The sequence below is a fragment of the Pongo abelii genome, chromosome 19 (assembly GCF_028885655.2).
Source record: "Pongo abelii isolate AG06213 chromosome 19, NHGRI_mPonAbe1-v2.0_pri, whole genome shotgun sequence".
NCBI classification, from domain to species: domain Eukaryota; kingdom Metazoa; phylum Chordata; class Mammalia; order Primates; family Hominidae; genus Pongo; species Pongo abelii.
The window spans coordinates 3,551,286-3,568,630 of record NC_072004.2 but is presented as its reverse complement, the minus strand read 5'-3'; the positions used below and the strand labels follow the sequence as shown (position 1 = coordinate 3,568,630).

Sequence of the window (17,345 nt, the reverse complement as noted above, 5' to 3'; positions counted from 1 at the left end):
AATTAGCCGGGTGTGGTGGCGGGCGCCTGTAATCCCAGCTACTTAGGAGAGGCAGGAGAATCGCTTGAATCCGGGAGGCAGAGGTTGCAGTGAGCCAAGACCTCACCATTGCACTCCAGCCTGGGCAACAAGAATGAAACTCTGTCTCTCCAAAAAAAAAAAAAAAAAAAGAAAGAAAGAAAAATGCACACCTCATAAGCATGCAGCTCAGTGAACATTCACAGAGTGAAGCACCGTGTAAGCAGCATGCAGATCAAGGGCGAGCGTGAGCTGCTGCGCCTAAGCCCCCTCTAAGCCCTGCACTCCTTTCCAGACACATCTGCTGCCAAGAGTAACCTCCAGCTGACTTTCATCTCCATGGATTAGCCTCACCTGGTTTTGAATTTAATATCAATGAGGCATACAGTGTGTGCCCCTCTACGTCAGGCTCCTCTCTCTCTCCACATAAGGCCTGTGAATTTCATCCATCGTGTTGCCCAAGGCGGTACTTCTTCTGGTTGCCAGGGTTACATTGTGTCGACAGTACTGATGATTGGCATTGGGGCTGTTTTCTTGGGCTGTGATGAATAGCACTGATGTGCACCTCCTTTTGATGGATGAATGTTCTTTTTTTTTTTTCTTTTTTTACCCCTCAGAGTTGATCCCAAAGAATGTACTCATTTTGGGGGAGGGCATATGTGCTCAGGAGTGGAATTACTGGGTCAGAAGTTATGTAATTGGTTCTGCATTCAGTTTTCCAAACTGTTTGCAGGATGTGAGCAGGTTTCAGTTAGCGTTTTCTGTAACTGTCTCCTGCCCAGTTCCCTCCCGCCAATACCCCAGCGACCCCACGCCTCAGCTCCAGGTCCCACCGATGTTCACAGCCCCTCCCTCAGAAGCCTAAAGGCCAGGGTGCAGGAGAGAGTTTGGAGCCCGTGTTGCAGAGGGCTCAGTCCACCAGGGGCTGGGGGAGGGCCCAGCGGGGCTCCCTGAACAGCAAACCTCCCTGAACACCTGCTGAAGCAGAGAGGGGCTCCCAGGCTTGAACGTGCTGGGGAGGAGGATGTGGTGGGAGGCACTTCTGGGTTCCTGCTGCAGATGGTGGGGCCTGAGATCACGGGCCTGCTGCACGGGGCAGGAAGTGTGCTGGCTGGCCAACTCGGCCCTAGAAAAAGGAAGGGGCTGGGCTCCTGCTTGAGAATGATGTGTGCCTCTCACTCACATTGTCTCTCTTAAAATGTAAGAGACCAGGGCTGGCAGCATCATGGGTTTTGGTTGCCACAGAAGATATGGGTGGGACAGACAGCACACATGGAAATAGACCCTGAGGGCCGGGCATGGGGGCTCACACCTGTAATCCCAGCACTTTGGGAGGCTGAGGCCGGCAGATCACTTGAGGTCAGGAGTTCGAGACCAGCCTGGCCAACATTTAGTGAAACCCCATCTCTACTAAAGATACAAAAAAAAAAAAAAAAAATTTAGCTGGGCATGGTGGCAGGTGCCTGTAATTCCAGCTACTCAGGAGGCTGAGGCAGGAGAATCACTTGAACCCAGGAGGCAGAGGTTGCAGTGAGCCAAGATCATGCCACTGCGCTCCAGCCTGGGCGACAGAGTGAGACTCCATCTCAAAAAAAAGAAAAGAAAGAAAGAAATAGACCCTGAGAACAGGACAGGTTAGAGCTGGGTGAAGGCAAGATGTGAGCTTCAAGTCAGTGACCAGTTAAAAAGATTGTTAAAAATTTAAATACAAAGTACTAAATAAGGTCAGGCATGGTGGCTCATGCCTGTAATCCCAGCACTTTGGAAGGCCAAGGTGGGCAGATCACCTGAGCTCAGGAGTTCAAGAGCAGCCTGGCCAACATGGTGAAACCCCGTCTCTAATAAAAATACAAAAATTAGCCGGGTGTGGTGGTGGTACATGCCTGTAATCCCAGCTACTCGGGAGGCAGAGGCAGAGGCAGAGGCAGGAGAATCATTTGAACCCGGGATGCGGAGGTTGCAGTGAGCTGAGGTCGCGCCACTGCACTCCAGCCTGGGAGACAGAGTGAGACTCCATCTCAAAAAGCAAACAAAGAAAAAAATACTAAAGAAATAAATAAAGGCAGGAGATGGACAAGGGTTGCTGGGCTGTACCCAGCTCAGGGTGTAACAGGGCCCCTGTGGCTGTCAGCTGATGGCCAGTCCTCTGTCAGGGCTGATCGGTCAATGGTTTGTCAGCCACGTGGTCAACAAACCTGCAGACTCCCGGCAGTGGGGGATAAAAGGTGTGGGGAGCAGAGGCAGCGCAGAGGGCCCCAGGCCATGTCATTGCATGACGGCGACATGAATGGCAATCTTGGGATCTGCAGTGCACACCCTGCACAGCTGTTCATGATGGCCTCCTGGGAACGCGCAGTCCAGGTGGGAAGAAAGGGTGGGGGTGGGGGTGGGGTGCTATAGTCAGGGCTGCTGCAGGGCCTGGAGGGAATCAGGCTGCACTTCCTTTGGGAAGGCTTCCTGAGGAGCTGGGGTTTGGGATGATTGCTCTGCAGCAGGAGGCATCGCAGGCAGAGGAAACAGCCCGGGCAGAGGACTGAGGAGGAGAGAGACTGGAGGCGAGTCCAGGCCTGCACCTACCCCACCAAAACGGGGTCCACTGTGGAGCCTGCGGTGGAGCCCAGTTTTGACCCCACCCTTCATGGGGGAGCAGGGAAGGAGATGCTGGGTCTAGGGCTGAGGTCGGGGCTGGGGAGAGAGGCAGGGTTGCTAAGGAAGCGACCTAATTTGGGGGCTCAGTTGCAGAGCCTGAACAGAGGAGCAGCTCTCTGCTGCACCCAGCCCTCCGCCCCTCAGCCCTGCCCCAGATCAGCCCCCTCAGCTGTTGCCTGGGCTGTTGTTCAACAGTCACTCAACAAATACTTACTGAGCCCTTGTTCTGTGCCAGGCATTGCTCTAGACCCTGGGAATAACATGGTGAAGAAGATAGACAAGATCCTTGGGGAGCCTACTGTCTGGTGGGGAAGACAGATAATAGGCACTATCAGATGATGGCAGGTTCTGAGAAGGAAATCAAACAGGGTGGTGCCAAGCAGAGTAACTGGGTTGTGAGGCGGGGCTGGGTAGAGAAAGCATTTATGAGGATGTGACAGGCGAGGCTGGGGAAGGAGAATAAGCCAACCTTGGGGAGAGTGGACGCTGAGGGCTCTGGGCACAGGAAACAGCGCGGTGGAGGGAACAGCGCGGTGGAGGGAACAGCGCGGTGGAGGGAACAGCACCGTGGAGGGAACAGCATGGTGGAGGGCCTGAGGCAGGAAATGCTGGCGCTGGTCACCCAGGAACTGGGGCTGCCACTGACAGAAGGGACATGGTGTAAACTACATGAGTGGGCCGGGTGCTGTGGCTCATGCCTGAAACTCACTGTAACTCACTGGGCTCACTCCCAGCACTTTGGGAGGCCAAAGCAGGAAGATTACCTGAGCCCAGGAGTTCGAGACTAGCCTGGGCAACATGGCAAAACCCCGTCTCTACAAAACATAAGAAAATTTGCCAGGTGTGATGGCACGCATCTGTGGTCCCAGTTACTTGGGAGACTGAGGTGGGAGGATCGCTTGAGCCTGGGAGGTCAAGGCTGCAGTGAACTGTGGTCACGCCACTGTACTTCAACTTAGGTGACAGAAGGAGACTCTGTCTTAAAAAAAAAATTACATGGGTAAATTAAAAACCAAATAAATGGGCGAGGCACAGTGGCTCACTTCTACCAATACAGAAGTTTTCTTGTAGTTTTGGAGGCCAGAAGTCTGAAAAGGTGTCAGCAGGGCTGGGTCCCTTCTAGAAGCTCTGGGGGAGAATCTGTTTTCTTGCCTTTTTTGGCTTCTAGAAGCTGCCTGAATTCCTTGGCTGATGGCCTCCTCCTCCTCCTTAAGCCTGCAGCATATTAAGCTTTGCATCTTTCTCCGACACTTTGGAAGGCCAAGGCAGGAGTGCTTGAGCCCAGGATCAGCTTGGGCAACACAGTGAGACTTCATCTCTATAAAAATATTAACAAAATCAGCTGGGCATGATAACCCGCTCCTGTAGGCCCAAGCAACTTGTGAAGCTGAGGTAGGAGGATCGCTGAGCCCAGGAGGTCAAGGCTGCAGTGAGCTGTGATCACAGTACTGCACTCCAGCCTGGACAACAGAGCAAGACACTACCTAAAAACAAACAAACCCCACAGAATAACAGGAGGCTATTACCGTCAACAAGGCAGGACAGTGATGGAAGGAGCAGTTGCTTTCTAGAAATAATTTGGAGAGTCGGGCACAGTGGCTCATGCTTGTAATTCCAGCACTTTGGGAGGCTGAGGCGGGTGGATCACCTGAGGTCAGGATTTCAAGATCAGCCTGGCCAACATGTTGAAACCCTGTCTCTACTAAAAATACAAAAATTGGCCGGGTGTGGTGGCTCACGCCTGTAATCCCAGCAATTTGGGAGGCCGAAGTGAGTGGATCACCTGAGGTCAGGAGTTCACGACCAGCCTGGCCAACATGGTGAAAACCCCATCTGTACTAAAAATACGAAAATTAGCTGGGCATGGTGGTGGGTGCCTGTAATCGCAGCACTTTGGGAGGCTGAGGCAGGAGAATTGCCTGAACCCAGGAGGTGGAGGTTGCAGTGAGCTGAGATCGCACCATTGCACTCCAGCCTGGGCGACAAGAGTGAAACTCCATCTCAAAAAAAGAAAGAAAAAAAAAAAAAGAAAGAATTTGGAGAGAGAACCAACAGGGTTGGCAGGTGGATTGGATATAGTGCGTGAGTGAAAACACGACAGAAGCAAGGATGCTTCTTGGGCTTCACCTTGAGAACTTAGTGGTTGCTGGTGCCATTTGCTGTGGCGGGGAAGATGAGAAGAAGCAGGCTTGACAGGAAAGACCACAGGTTCTGTTTGTTTCCTATTGACACTGTAACAAGTTACCACAAATGTAGTGGCTTACAACAACACAAGTTTACTATTATTATTATTATTTTGCACTCTTTCACCCAGGCTGGAGTGCAGTGGTTAGATCTCAGCTCACTGCAACTTGCACCTCCCAGGTTCAAGTGATTCTCCTGTCTCAGCCTCCCGAGTAGCTGGGATTACAGGCTTTCACCACTATGCCCAGCTAATGTTTGTATTTTTAGTAGAGACGGGGTTTCACCCTGTTGGCCAGGCTGGTCTTGAACTCCTGACCTCAGGTGATCCGCCTGCCTTGGCCTCCCAAAGTGCTGGGATGACAGGTGTGAGCCACTGAGCCCAGCTGCAAGTTTATTATCTTGTAGTTTTGGAGGTCAGAAGACGTCTGAAAAGGTGTCAGCAGGGCTGGGTCCCTTCTAGAAGCTCTGGGGGAGAATCCGTTTTCTTGCCTTTTTAGGCTTCTAGAAGCTGCCTGCATTCCTTGGTTGATGGGCTCCTCCTCCTTCTTAGGCCTGCAGCATAGCAAGCTTCACATCTTTCTCCGACTCTGATTCTCCTGCCTCCCTCGTAGAAGGACCTTTGTGATTACACTGGGGCTTTACAGCCCACCCAGAACAGCCCTGGGGGCTTCTGGGATGGGAGAGGCCTCCTTGGAAGGCTCCCAGCATTCCCTGCGGTCTCGCCGCTTCTCCCCTCTGCCTGCCTCAACGTCCCCCTGAGTCCCCGCGGCTCGCCCATGCCACCGTTTTCGGGGCCTCCCTCATAGAAGGACCCTTGTGATTTCACTGAGCCCACCTAGATAATCCAGGATAACCCCCCCATCTCAAGATCCTTAATTTATTTAATCACATCTACAAAGTCCCTTTTGCCATAAAAGGCAACATATTGACCAGTTCTGGCGATTAGGACGTGGCCATCTTTCGGGGGCCATTTTCTGCCTACAATAGCAGATGGAGAGGTGGGAATTTCAGCTGTTACAGGTGTATTAAAGCCATGGGCTTGGAAGGGATCACTAGGGAGAGTGTGCCTGCACTCTCTCAGACTGCGAAGGCAGCAGCGAAGGCTTGAGGAATCAGGAGATAGTAGGCAGAAATCTAGAAGAAAGTGTTTGAAGGAGATGGTTACTCATGTCTGGGGCTTCTGAAAGGTTGAGGAAGATGAGGACACAGAGGGCTCCGTTGGATGTGGCATTGTGGGCGCCCCTGGTGACCTTCACAGGAACTGACTCAGAGGGTGGGAAGTCAGCTTGGGGTGGGTTCAGTTGGGGGTGGGCAGATGGACCCACAGGTGCAGACTTTCTTATTATTCTGTAAGCCATGCCGATACGTGAATATATATCATAATGTATGAAAATGTAGAGCGATATGAGTTGAGGAAGTGGAGACGGTATCTCATTTCTGCCCCCCATCCTGTGCTCTTTAGTCTGTCCCAACCCACTGTAGCCACATTGTGACCTTTTTTTTTTTTTTTTTGAGACAGAGTCTCGCTCTGTCGCCCAGGCTGGAGTGCAGTGGCGCGATCTGGGCTCATTGCAACCTCTGCCTCCTGGGTTCACGCCATTCTCCTGCCTCAGACTCCCGAGTAGCTGGGACTACAGGTGCCCGCCACCACACCCAGCTAATTTTTTGTATTTTTAGTAGAGACGGGGTTTCACCGTGTTAGCCAGGATGGTCTCGATCTCCTGACCTCGTGATCCGCCTGCCTCGGCCTCCCAAAGTGCTGGGATTACAGGCGTGAGCCACCGCGCCTGGCCTCATGATGGCCTTTTGAAAGCACAGCTAATCATGCGCTTCCCCTTTATAAAGTCCTCCATGGCTTCCTACTGCTCTCCGCAAAAAGATCTTGGACTTGGTTCACTGTTACCACCAAGCCCCTCGTCCCCTCCCCACCAGCTCCTATGACAACCCCCGGAGCTCACTCTCTGTCTCAGGACAGCCCAGTTCTCCTGGGCAACATGGATGGTGAGAATATTGAGGCTGTCCCTGGAATCTGCCATCTCCCTGGACTGGGCCTGGGGGTGGGGGCAAGAAGTTTGCAGTCAGGAGGCACAGCTCTTGGGAGGCTGCCTTAATCAGGCTGAGGCAGCCACCCCCAAACCTCCAGTTCTTTAATTAATTAATTAATTTATTTATTTATTTATGAGACGAAGTCTCACTCTGTCCCCCAGGCTGGAGTGCAGTGGCGTGATCTCAGCTCACTGCAACCTCTGCCTCCCAGGTTCAAGCGATTCTCCTGCTTCAGCCTCCCGAGTAGCTGGGACTACAGGCACACGCCACCATGCCCGGCTAATTTTTGTATTTTTAGTAGACACGGGGTTTCACCATATTGATCAGGCTGGTCTCAAACTCCTGACCTCAGGTGATCCACCTGCCTCAGCCTCCCAAAGTGCTGGGATTACAGGCGTGAGCCGCCGCACCCGGCCTCCAAACCTCCAGTTCTGACTGACCCACAGGATAGGGGCACCAGCGTACTCTTCTCAGGAACTAAGGCCAAGCAGGGCAGGCCCCCTGGGTGGCTCAGCAGGAAGCCAGCACTGCCCCCCAACAGAACCGACCCCAACGCTGATGGTTTTCTGGCCTCCCCATCCCTATCCCCACAAGAGAGCAGAGTTTTTATTAACCATCAGTATCACCCCTTCTTTGTCAGGGTGGGCAGCAGGCAGAAAGGGGTTGCATTTAACCATTTCCTGCCTGGTGCTGTGTAGAAGCAGAGGTTGGGCAAATGTCTTCCCCATAATCCAGAATCTGGGCTAGGAATCTGCTGGCCAGACAGGGAGCCTGTGAGCCCGGGAAACTGGAATGGGAAGGGTGCTGGGCAGGCAGGGAGAAGACGAGGAACATCAGTCAGCTCAGGTTTGCAACCTCCCCTCCCACTCAGGCTCCTGGTCACCAGCCCCAGAACCAAGAGGACACCAGGGCCCCTCCATCGATGTTCCCTTGTCCAGGATGAAATCCTTTGCCATCCTGTAGGTAAGTCAGCCCCAACTCCAGGGAATGCTCCCCAGGACCCCCTTTCTAGCAAAATCCCCCTCATCTAAACTCAAACCATTCCAACCCCAGCCCTGCCTAATCCAGCCCGTTCACCCCTAGACTCCAGCATCACCCACAGCAAGATTCCATCCCAATGCCCAGTCCCACCCCAACCCAATCCTAATCCCCAGCCACCTTTCCTGATGCAGTCCTAGCAACAGAAACGATACCTACCGTGTATTGCATGCCCACCATGTGCCCGGCAGTCCTCTGAGTCATTCCATTTTCATCCTCAAAACCACACCATTTATAAGAGAGGAAGCTACAGTTCAGAGAATGTAAGTCTTTTGGTTGCCAGTATGACAAAGTTCACACTTTTAGTGTTGGTGGCTGATTCGAAACTCTAGCCCTTCCTGATGCAACTCATCACACCTCAGTGGAATTCACCCCGTACCTATTCAGTCTAACTGTGGCCATCCTAGTAACTAGCATGGGGCCTGACATATATTAGGTACTCAATAAATGCCATTTGAATGAATGAATGAATGAATGAACCTGATTCACTCATTAAACTCTATCCATCCTACCCAATCAAACTCAGGTCACAGATTTACTGACAACCTCTTGGCTATATATATATATAAATAAATAGAATCCATATCTGAGGCTGGGCGCCGTGGCTCACGCCTGTAATCTTAACACACTGGGAGGCCGAGGCGGGTAGATCATTTGAGGTCAGGAGTTCAAGACCAGCCTGGCCAATATGGGAAACCCCATCTCTACCAAAAATACAAAAATTAGCCAGGTGTGGTGGTGCGTGCCTATAATCCCAGCTATTTGGGAGGCTGAGGCAGAAGAATCACTAGAACCCAGGAGGTGGAGGTTACAGTGAGCTGAGATTGCACCACTGGACTCCAGCCTGGGCAACAGAGCAAGACTGTTTAAAAAAAAAAAATTCTGCCGGGCTCGGTGGCTCATGCCTGTAATCCCAGCACTTTGGGAGGCCGAGGCGGGCTGATCATGGGTCAGGAGATCGAGACCATCCTAGCTAACACGGTGAAACCCCGTCTCTACTAAAAATACAAAAAGAAATTAGCCGGGCGTTGTGGCGGGCGCCTGTAGTCCCAGCTACTCGGGAGGCTGAGGCAGGAGAATGGCGTGAACCTGGGAGGTGGAGCTTGGAGTGAGCCGAGATCGCGCCACTGCACTCCAGCCTGGGCGACAGAGCAAGACTCCGTCTCAAAAAAAAAAAAAAAAAAAAAAAAATCCTTGTCTGAGAGGCACTGAGTTGAACAGACTCAATCTCAGTCCAGCAGGGTTGACTGAGTGATTTAATGACTGAAAAATAAGACAGTATCCTGAGGCTGACAGTGGGGAGGACGAGGAAGGAGCTACCATTTCTGCCCCTGAGGCTGGGGGCAGTAAGATTCCCCAGGATGGGTCTGTGAGGCTGGCAGGTTCCTCGGTCCACACAGCCAGTCCCGCTGGCGGGTTCCTCGGTCCAAACAGCCAGTCCGGCGGTATCTTGCACATTCCTTGGCACTTACATACCCACCAGGCAGTGCTTCTCCACCCACCTGCCCGACCAAACCCACTGAGGAAAAGCAGCAGGTATCCGCTATTGCTGGACGCCCATCAGCACGCTCACAAGGCTGGGCACAGAGCAGACGTCAATGGGCATTTGTTGAAAGGGTCAGCAAATGAGCCCCGGGGATGGGCACTCGGCCCTGAACGTGTCCAGTCCTGACCTTGAAGACCCCCACTCTAGCTTTCTAGAGGCTTCTCTGAGTGGCCAACAGTTCCTCATGGGGGCCTAACCAAGGTGGCTCTGTGCCCTCTGACCTTGGCTTCGGGTCTCTGCCTCCCAGAGTCCCCTCCTCCTCACCTGGGCTTAACTTTTTCAGAGCATGTCCCCATCCCCAAGGGGAGGCACCGGGGAGTGACCGTTGCCCGCAGCCACCATGGTGTTTTGGTGAGTGCATGAGCGAGAGGAGGGAGGGCCTCAGGGAGGCTGGTGCTAACCCTCGTGGTTGACCCTGGTGTTGAGATCAGTTCTGACTGGCATGCTATTCCCGAGGCTGAGTCAGGGCTGACTGTAGCTCTGACCACCTGTGCTGATACCAGGGCTGACCTAGGTATTCCCTGTGACCCAGCACACTCCTGCAGGTGTCGGCCTCAGCCTTGACGCCAGCACTGACTCCTACACCTGGTGAGGGGTGGGCCAGCCGTTCCTGTGCCCCCTGCCTGGTGGAGCCACTGAGTTCTGGAATCGGGGTGAGAATGTGGCTGTGGCTCGGGAACGGGGGCGGTGACCTGGTGTTTCCCCACCCTCTCTTCCCTCCCGCAGATATGCATTCAAGTGCTGGTCCGGCGTCCTCACAGCCTCAGCTCAGAACTCACAGGCACCTGTAGCCTCCTGGGGCCTGACCTCCGTCCCCAAGCTCAGGTCAACTTCTTCGACCTTGGTAAGGATTGGACATTCCCTGGCCTTGGATAGCCCTAAAGAGATCTCCTTGGTCTCCAAGAAAAGGCACCAGCTCACGGCAGATGCAGTGGGACACAGGCCCACAGTGGAGCAAGGCAGGGTTGAGGCATCACGTGAAAGGAATCAGGGCAGAACCATGTGTGAGCGTGCTCAGGCGAGGACGGAGCCTTTCTGACTCTGAGCTCTTCCATGAATGTTTTTAAAGAAAATCTCCTGGATCCAGATGCACGTGTGGACACTGCAGACTGCTACAGCAACAAAGAAGGTGGCGGAGGAGAGGACGCGAACACAGCCAGGTGGCGCCGGGCTCTGGAGAAGGAGGAGGAGGAAGACAAAGAGGAGGAGGAAGACGAGGAGGAGGAGGAAGCTGGTGAGAAGAGGCAGATCTGGGTTGCTCTGAGTCTATCAGAGCCAACTCCTAGGCTGGCAGCCTCCAAGGGTGAGGGGTGCCTCAGTCTGAGAGATGGGGAGCAGTGGCTGGACTTTACAGACTTGACCCGTACCAGCTCCACCCACTCTTTCTTATAAATGGGGAAACTGAGGCTCAGAGAGTGGTAGTGATGTGAATGGCTCACACAGCACGCAAAGCCTGACCAGGTTCTAGCTCTCTTTTTGAAGGGGGAGACAAAAGCTTCTCTCTTGGGGCCAGGCGAGGTGGCTCATGCCTGTAATCCCAGCACTTTGGGAGGCTGAAGTGGGCGGATCACTTGAGGTCAGGAGTTCGAGACCAGCCTGGCCAACATGGTGAAACTCCAACTCTACTAAAAAATTCAAAAATTAGCGAGGCATGGTGGTGTGCACTTGTAGTCCCAGCTACTTGGGAGGCTAAGGCAGGAGGATTGCTTGAACCCGGGAGGCGGAGGCTGCAGTGAGCCGAGATCCCACCACTGCCCTCCAGCCTGGGCAACAGAGTGAAGCTCTGTCTCAAAAAAAAAAAAAAAAAAAAAAAAAAAGCTTCCCTCTTGGGAGCTTCTCCAACTTCTTCCCTGAACTGAGCTGGTGGTCAGGGCTACAATGGGGGTGCGTACCCTACACATGCTGCCCTCACATCTGCCTCACATCCCATGCCCATTCCTGACCTGTTTGTCTTGGCCAGGCACCGAGATTGCCATCATCCTGGATGGCTCAGGAAGCATTGATCCCCCGGACTTTCAGAGAGCCAAAGACTTCATCTCCAACATGATGAGGAACTTCTATGAAAAGTGTTTTGAGGTGGGCTTCCCTAAGAGCTGGTTATCACTTATCTATTGCTGAGAATCACCCTACCTCAGAACAACAATCACCGCATTTGCTCACAATTCTATGGGTCAGATACTTGGGCTGGGCTCAGCTGGATGATTCTTCTGTCCATCTTGCCTGGAGTTACCCTGGAGCTGCAGGCATCTGGTTGCTTGACTGAAGCTGGATGGCCTAAGATGATCTCACTCACTTGTCTGGACCATGTGCCTTTAGCAGGCCAGCCCAACTTTTTCATGGCAGCAACATTCTAAGAGGGCCAGATCCAATGCATGCAAGTATTTTTCAACTCTCTAATTACGTCACATTTGCTGATGTCTTATTGGCCAAAGCCAGTCACATGGCCAATCCCGTCATCAGTATGGAGGGCACTACACAGGGAGCTAGGGAGAAGTCTGTGATTCACTGGGGGCCATTACTATCGCACCCTTCTCCACCCCCACTCGCTTGGAGATTTTGCTCTGCCTTAGCATCTCTTTCTGCCCAGGGATGAGGTAGAAGGAGTGGATTTTTCTGCTGCTTCCAGGGGGAGCCATTTCAGGGGCAGAGGTGGCAATTCTTCCAACCTCCTGCCTTCCTGCCCATCCCCTGCAGTGCAACTTTGCCTTGGTGCAGTATGGAGGAGTGATCCAGACTGAGTTTGACCTTCGGGACAGCCAGGATGTGATGGCCTCCCTCGCCAGAGTCCAGAACATCACTCAAGTGGGGAGTGTCACCAAGACTGCCTCAGCCATGCAACACGTCTTGTGAGTGTGGGGGCTGCAGGAATTATTCTGGCCACGCCCAGAGTCTCTGTGGCATCACGCTTGGAGGAAGCGGCTGGACAGAACAGCAGGAGAAGAGAATTAGGGCTCCAGCCTTTCCCTGGCCGAGAGAGAACGTGAGGGATGATACCTCAAGGCTGTCCTCCAAAAAGTCTTCCAAAGACTTCCTCTTGTGAGATGCAGCAGAGCAGAGTGCTCAGTGGACAGGCTGGTTGGGTTCAAATCTCAGCTCTGGTTTGTTTTTGTTTCTTTTTTTTGAGACGGAGTCTCGCTCTGTCACCCAGGCTGGAGTGCAGTGGCGCGATCTTGGCTCACTGCAAGCTCCGCCTCCTGGGTTCATGCCATTCTCCTGACTCAACCTCCCGAGTAGCTGGGACTACAGGTGCCCGCCACCACGCCTGGCTAATTTTTTGTATTTTTAGTAGAGGTGGGGTTTTACCGTGTTGGCCAGGATGGTCTCGATCTCCTGACCTCGTGATCCACCCGCCTCAGCCTCCCAGAGTGCTAGGATTACAGGCGTGAGCCACCGTGCCCGGCCTCAGCTCTGGTTTGTATCTGTGTGATCCCCAGGCAAACTGAAGGACCTTGTGACCTGTGCTTCAGTTTCCTCACTTTAAAAATGAGAAAAATAGGCTGAGCGCGGTAGCTCATGCTTGTAATCCCAGCACTTTGGGAGGCCAACGCAGGTGGATCACCTGAGGTCAGGAGTTCGAGACCAGCCTGGCCAACATGGTGAAACCCCATCTCTACTCAAAATACAAAGTTAGCTGGGTGTGATGGCGGGTGCCTGTAATCCCAGCTACTGGGGAGGCTGAGGCAGGGAGAATCGCTTGAACTCGGGAGGCGGAGGTTGCAGTGAGCTGAGATCATGCTATTGCACTCCAGCCTGGGTGACAGAGCGAGACTCCATCTGTCTCAAAAATAATAATAATAATAAATATATAAATAAAATGAGAATAATAATAGTACTCACAGCTCGGAGCAGTGGCTTGTGCCTATAGTTCCAGCTACTCAGGAAGCTGAGGCAGGAGGATTGCTTGAGCCCAGAAGTTCAAGGATGCAGTGAGCCATGATTACACCACTGCACTCCAGCCTGGGTGACAGAGTGAGACGCCGTCTCTAAAAAAGAAAGAAAAATAATAGCACTTGCCTGATAGATTTTGTGACGGTTGGATGGCTTAAAATATACAGTGTTTACAACAGTGCCTGGCACATGATAAGTGCCGTGCGAGTATTATCTATCATTTTAATATCATTACTCTTCCTGTATGCACACAAGAGGAATAGACTGCCCGCCAGCACCTTCCTGCTGGGAGCAGGTAAGAAGCAAGAACACCTGTGTCTGCCCAGCCTCGCTGTGTGACTTAAGGGGGCATCACCCCCTTCTCTGGGTCTTTCGGGAGGATTGTGAACCTCCCAATTCTAATACAGGTCAGAGAATAAAGTCTCTCCTGGAGCTCGGTCATCCCTCTGGCAAAGCTCTCTTCTTCATTTACTCTCCCCTGTTTAGAGACAGCATCTTCACCTCAAGCCACGGCTCCAGAAGAAAGGCATCCAAGGTCATGGTGGTGCTCACTGATGGTGGCATATTCGAGGACCCCCTCGACCTTACGACAGTCATCAACTCCCCCAAAATGCAGGGTGTTGAGCGCTTTGCCATTGGGGTAAGAGCCAGGAGCCGGGAGGCACCTCCTGAACCTGCACAGCCTGGGGTGGGGAGGAGCCAGGGTTGTCGATAGGGGCTTTTCTGTAAGCAGCTTATCCAGACCCTGTTCTATTCGCAAACGCTCCTCTTCTCCCCATGCCCTGTCATCCCAGAGAGGGCTCATTTCCCCATGGTGGTCACAGCTTACTGGCCAAATAGTGATGGGAGAGCCACGGGAAACACACCAAGGAAGGTTCCTGGAGGACCGTGGTGCCAAGCTGAGTCCTGCCAGACAAACGGGAGTAGCTGGCCTAGGGTACAGGGGAGGCAGAGACGGGCCCTGCAGGCAGAGGGAACAGCATGTGCAGAGGTGAGGAGGAGCTTGGTGTGTTCAGGAGAACAAGTGTACTTTGGTAAAACTGGAATTTTGCCCAGAGTGTGTAGAACAGGGCGCAGGGAAAGGAGGAGAAAGGAAGGAAGGAGACAGGTAACGGAGGACCCCAGAGGCCAGGTGGAGGGGCTCAGTTCTCTCCCTGGGCCTGGGGAATCCGCGCAGCGCTGACTCGCTGACCCAGGCCCTCTGTGCAGGTGGGAGAAGAATTTAAGAGTGCTAGGACTGAGAGGGAACTGAACCTGATCGCCTCAGACCCGGATGAGACCCATGCTTTCAAGGTGACCAACTACATGGCACTGGATGGGCTGCTGAGCAAACTGCGGCACAACATCATCAGCATGGAAGGTGAGGGCTCTGGGACCCACGCCACCACAGGAGGCCCGAGCCTGTGCTCCAGCCCCGCCTCTGTCCCATCTTCATGTGGTTTCTCTGAGCAACTCCCATCATCTCTCTGAGCCTCAGCTGTTCCATGTCTAAAAAGGTAATGGCCAGGTGTGGTGGCTCACGCCTGTAATCCCAACACTTTGGGAGACAGAGGCGGGTGAATCACTCGAGGCCAGGAGTTCGAGACCCGCCTGGGCAACATGGCGAAACCCCGTCTCTACTAAAACAAAAATTAGCTGGGGCCAGGTGTGGTGGCTCACGCCCGTAATCTCAACACTCTGGGAGGCCAAGGCCGATGGATCACCTGAGGTCTGGAGTTCGAGACCAGCCTGGCCAACATGGTGAAATCCTGTTTCTATTAAAAATACAAAAAAATGTAGCCAGGCGTGGTGGTGCACGCCTGTGATCCCAGCTACTCAGGAGCCTGAGACAGAAGAATCACTTGAACCCAGGAGGCAGAGGTTGCAGTGAGCCAAGATCGCGCCACTGCACTCCAGGATGGGTGACAGAGTGAGGCTCCGTCTCAAAAAAAAAAAAAATTAGCCAGGTATAGTGGCGCATGCATGACCTGTGTTCCCAGCTACTTGGGAAGCTAAGGCACCAGGTCACTTGACCTTGGGAGGCGCAGGTTGCAGTGAGCTGATATTGAGCCATGGCACTCCAGCCTGAGCAACAGAGCGAGACACTGTCTCAAAAAAAAAAAAAAAAAAAAAAAGGCAACAATATCCCCAGGCCTTCTTGCGTCCCAGAATCTCCATGAAGCTCTGATGAACTGAGCTGGTGCTGGAGAAACAAGGTTGACTGGGGCATAGTCCCTTCTCCCAGCAGCTCACAGATGAGGAAACTGAGGCCTAGAAAGAGTGAACTGCCCAGACAGTAGTTGCTCAAGGAGAACCTGGGTCTCTACCCTCAGCCGGGTGCTCTTCCTGTTACACCAAGCATGGTTCCCTCTGGGAGTGAGGCCAAGCTGGACTGTCCCCTGACTCAGTTTCTCCCTTCACCTCTGCCCACAGCAGTCTCACTGGGCTTCTTGGCTTGCAGGCACGGTTGGAGATGCCCTTCACTACCAGCTGGCACAGATCGGCTTCAGTGCTGAGATCCTGGACAAGGTACGTGGCTGACAGCGCCAGGCAGGCTTGCCCATTGGGGAGGGGCCCAGGACACCTAGGATTCAGCGACTCCTGCCTCCCATCCAGGGCTCTGCCCTACCTGTGGTGATTCCTCTAAAACAGCCATTTTATTTAATTTATTTATTTATTTATTTTGAGACGGAGTCTTGCTCTGTAGTCCAGGCTGGAGTGCAGTGGTGCAATCTCGTCTCACTGCAACCTCCACCTTCCAGGTTCAAGCGATTCTCCTGCCTCAGCCTCCCGAGTAGCTGGGATTACAGGCGCGTGCCACCATGCCTGGCTAATTTTTGTTTTTTTAGTAGAGATGGGATTTCGCCATGTTGGCCAGGCTGGTCTTGAACTCCTGACCTCAGGTGATTCCCCCCACCTCGGCCTCCCAAAGTGCTGGGATTACAGGTCTGAGCCACCGCGCCCGGCCTGAAAGAGCCATTTTAGGATAAAGGGAAACATTTCTGCGTGCTCACCTTAATCTGGACCACTGAGATAGATAAAAGGGTGGCCATATTGATGACAGGAGGTCGCTTTTTTCTGTGTGCTCAAACATCCAGTTGTTCCCCTGAATACAGACCAGTCAACAGGACTCGGCCTGGGTCAGCTTAACAACCAAGCTGCTTGCTTCTTCCGGAGGAGGGAGTGCAAATGCACGAGGCAGGAGCCCAGTGTTAGCCGTCTCACCTTCCCGCCTGCATCTCTGGCCAGGCGGGCACTAGACCACCGAACGCCCCCCTTCTCCCAGCCAGGTTAGCCGCGCTGGCCCGGAGACCCGCGGCCACCGTGGCCCAGCCCTGGGTCCCTCCCACTCATCTGGGCCCCATCCCCGTCCCCTTCAGCGGCAGGTGCTGCTCGGCGCCGTCGGGGCCTTTGACTGGTCCGGAGGGGCACTGCTCTACGACACACGCAGCCGCCGGGGCCGCTTCCTGAACCAGACAGCGACGGCGGCGGCGACGGCGGACGCGGAGGCTGCGCAGTACAGCTACCTGGGTGAGGGCGGGGCCTGGGGCGGGGCTACCTGGTGAGGGCGGGGCCTGGAGGCTCCCTGGGCGAGGGCGGGGCCTACCTGGGCGAGGGTGGGGCCTGGGGGCTACCTGAGGAGCGAGAGGCCAGGAGGCTACCTGGGTGAGGGCGGGGCCTGGAGGCTACCTGGGCGAGGGCGGGGCCTGGAGGGGGGGGGGCTACCTGGGAGAGGGCGGGGCCTGGAGGTTACCTGGGGAGGGCGGGGCCTGGAGACCACCTGGGCGAGGGCGGGGCCGAGATCCCCATCTCGAGGCTGCGCATTAGGCTGCACTTGAGGTTTCCGAATGGGGGCGGGACCTGGTCAGTCACATGGGCATGGGCCGAGGGGCGGGGCCTGGTTAGGGACCTTGAGGCTGAGAACTACAGCCTCCTGGATAGGGACAGGGCCTATCAGGTACACCAGGCAGAGCAGCCGCCCACGGGAGGGCGGGGC

The 17,345-nt window shown here is 54.0% G+C and overlaps 1 protein-coding gene and 1 long non-coding RNA gene across 4 annotated transcripts in view; one reads left to right on the top strand and one right to left on the bottom strand.

The window, feature by feature from the left end:
* Positions 1 to 17,345, top strand: part of ITGAE (integrin subunit alpha E) — an 84,452-nt gene that overhangs the window by 29,721 nt on the left and 37,386 nt on the right. For all 3 annotated transcript variants that reach the window (XM_063717955.1, XM_063717954.1, XM_024235430.3), the window contains exons 3-12: positions 7,769 to 7,860; positions 9,765 to 9,832; positions 10,208 to 10,325; positions 10,551 to 10,715; positions 11,442 to 11,557; positions 12,176 to 12,327; positions 13,856 to 14,009; positions 14,579 to 14,729; positions 15,810 to 15,877; positions 16,729 to 16,879. In XM_063717955.1, the coding sequence (XP_063574025.1) occupies positions 7,769 to 7,860; positions 9,765 to 9,832; positions 10,208 to 10,325; positions 10,551 to 10,715; positions 11,442 to 11,557; positions 12,176 to 12,327; positions 13,856 to 14,009; positions 14,579 to 14,729; positions 15,810 to 15,877; positions 16,729 to 16,879 (1,235 nt within the window). The remainder of the gene's footprint in view (positions 1 to 7,768; positions 7,861 to 9,764; positions 9,833 to 10,207; positions 10,326 to 10,550; positions 10,716 to 11,441; positions 11,558 to 12,175; positions 12,328 to 13,855; positions 14,010 to 14,578; positions 14,730 to 15,809; positions 15,878 to 16,728; positions 16,880 to 17,345) is intronic.
* Positions 9,141 to 16,841, bottom strand: LOC129051000 (uncharacterized). The gene is made up of 3 exons (XR_008514952.2): positions 16,363 to 16,841; positions 13,319 to 13,464; positions 9,141 to 10,654 (listed from the first exon to the last, which is right to left on the bottom strand). It is a non-coding gene; the product is annotated as an uncharacterized LOC129051000 (long non-coding RNA).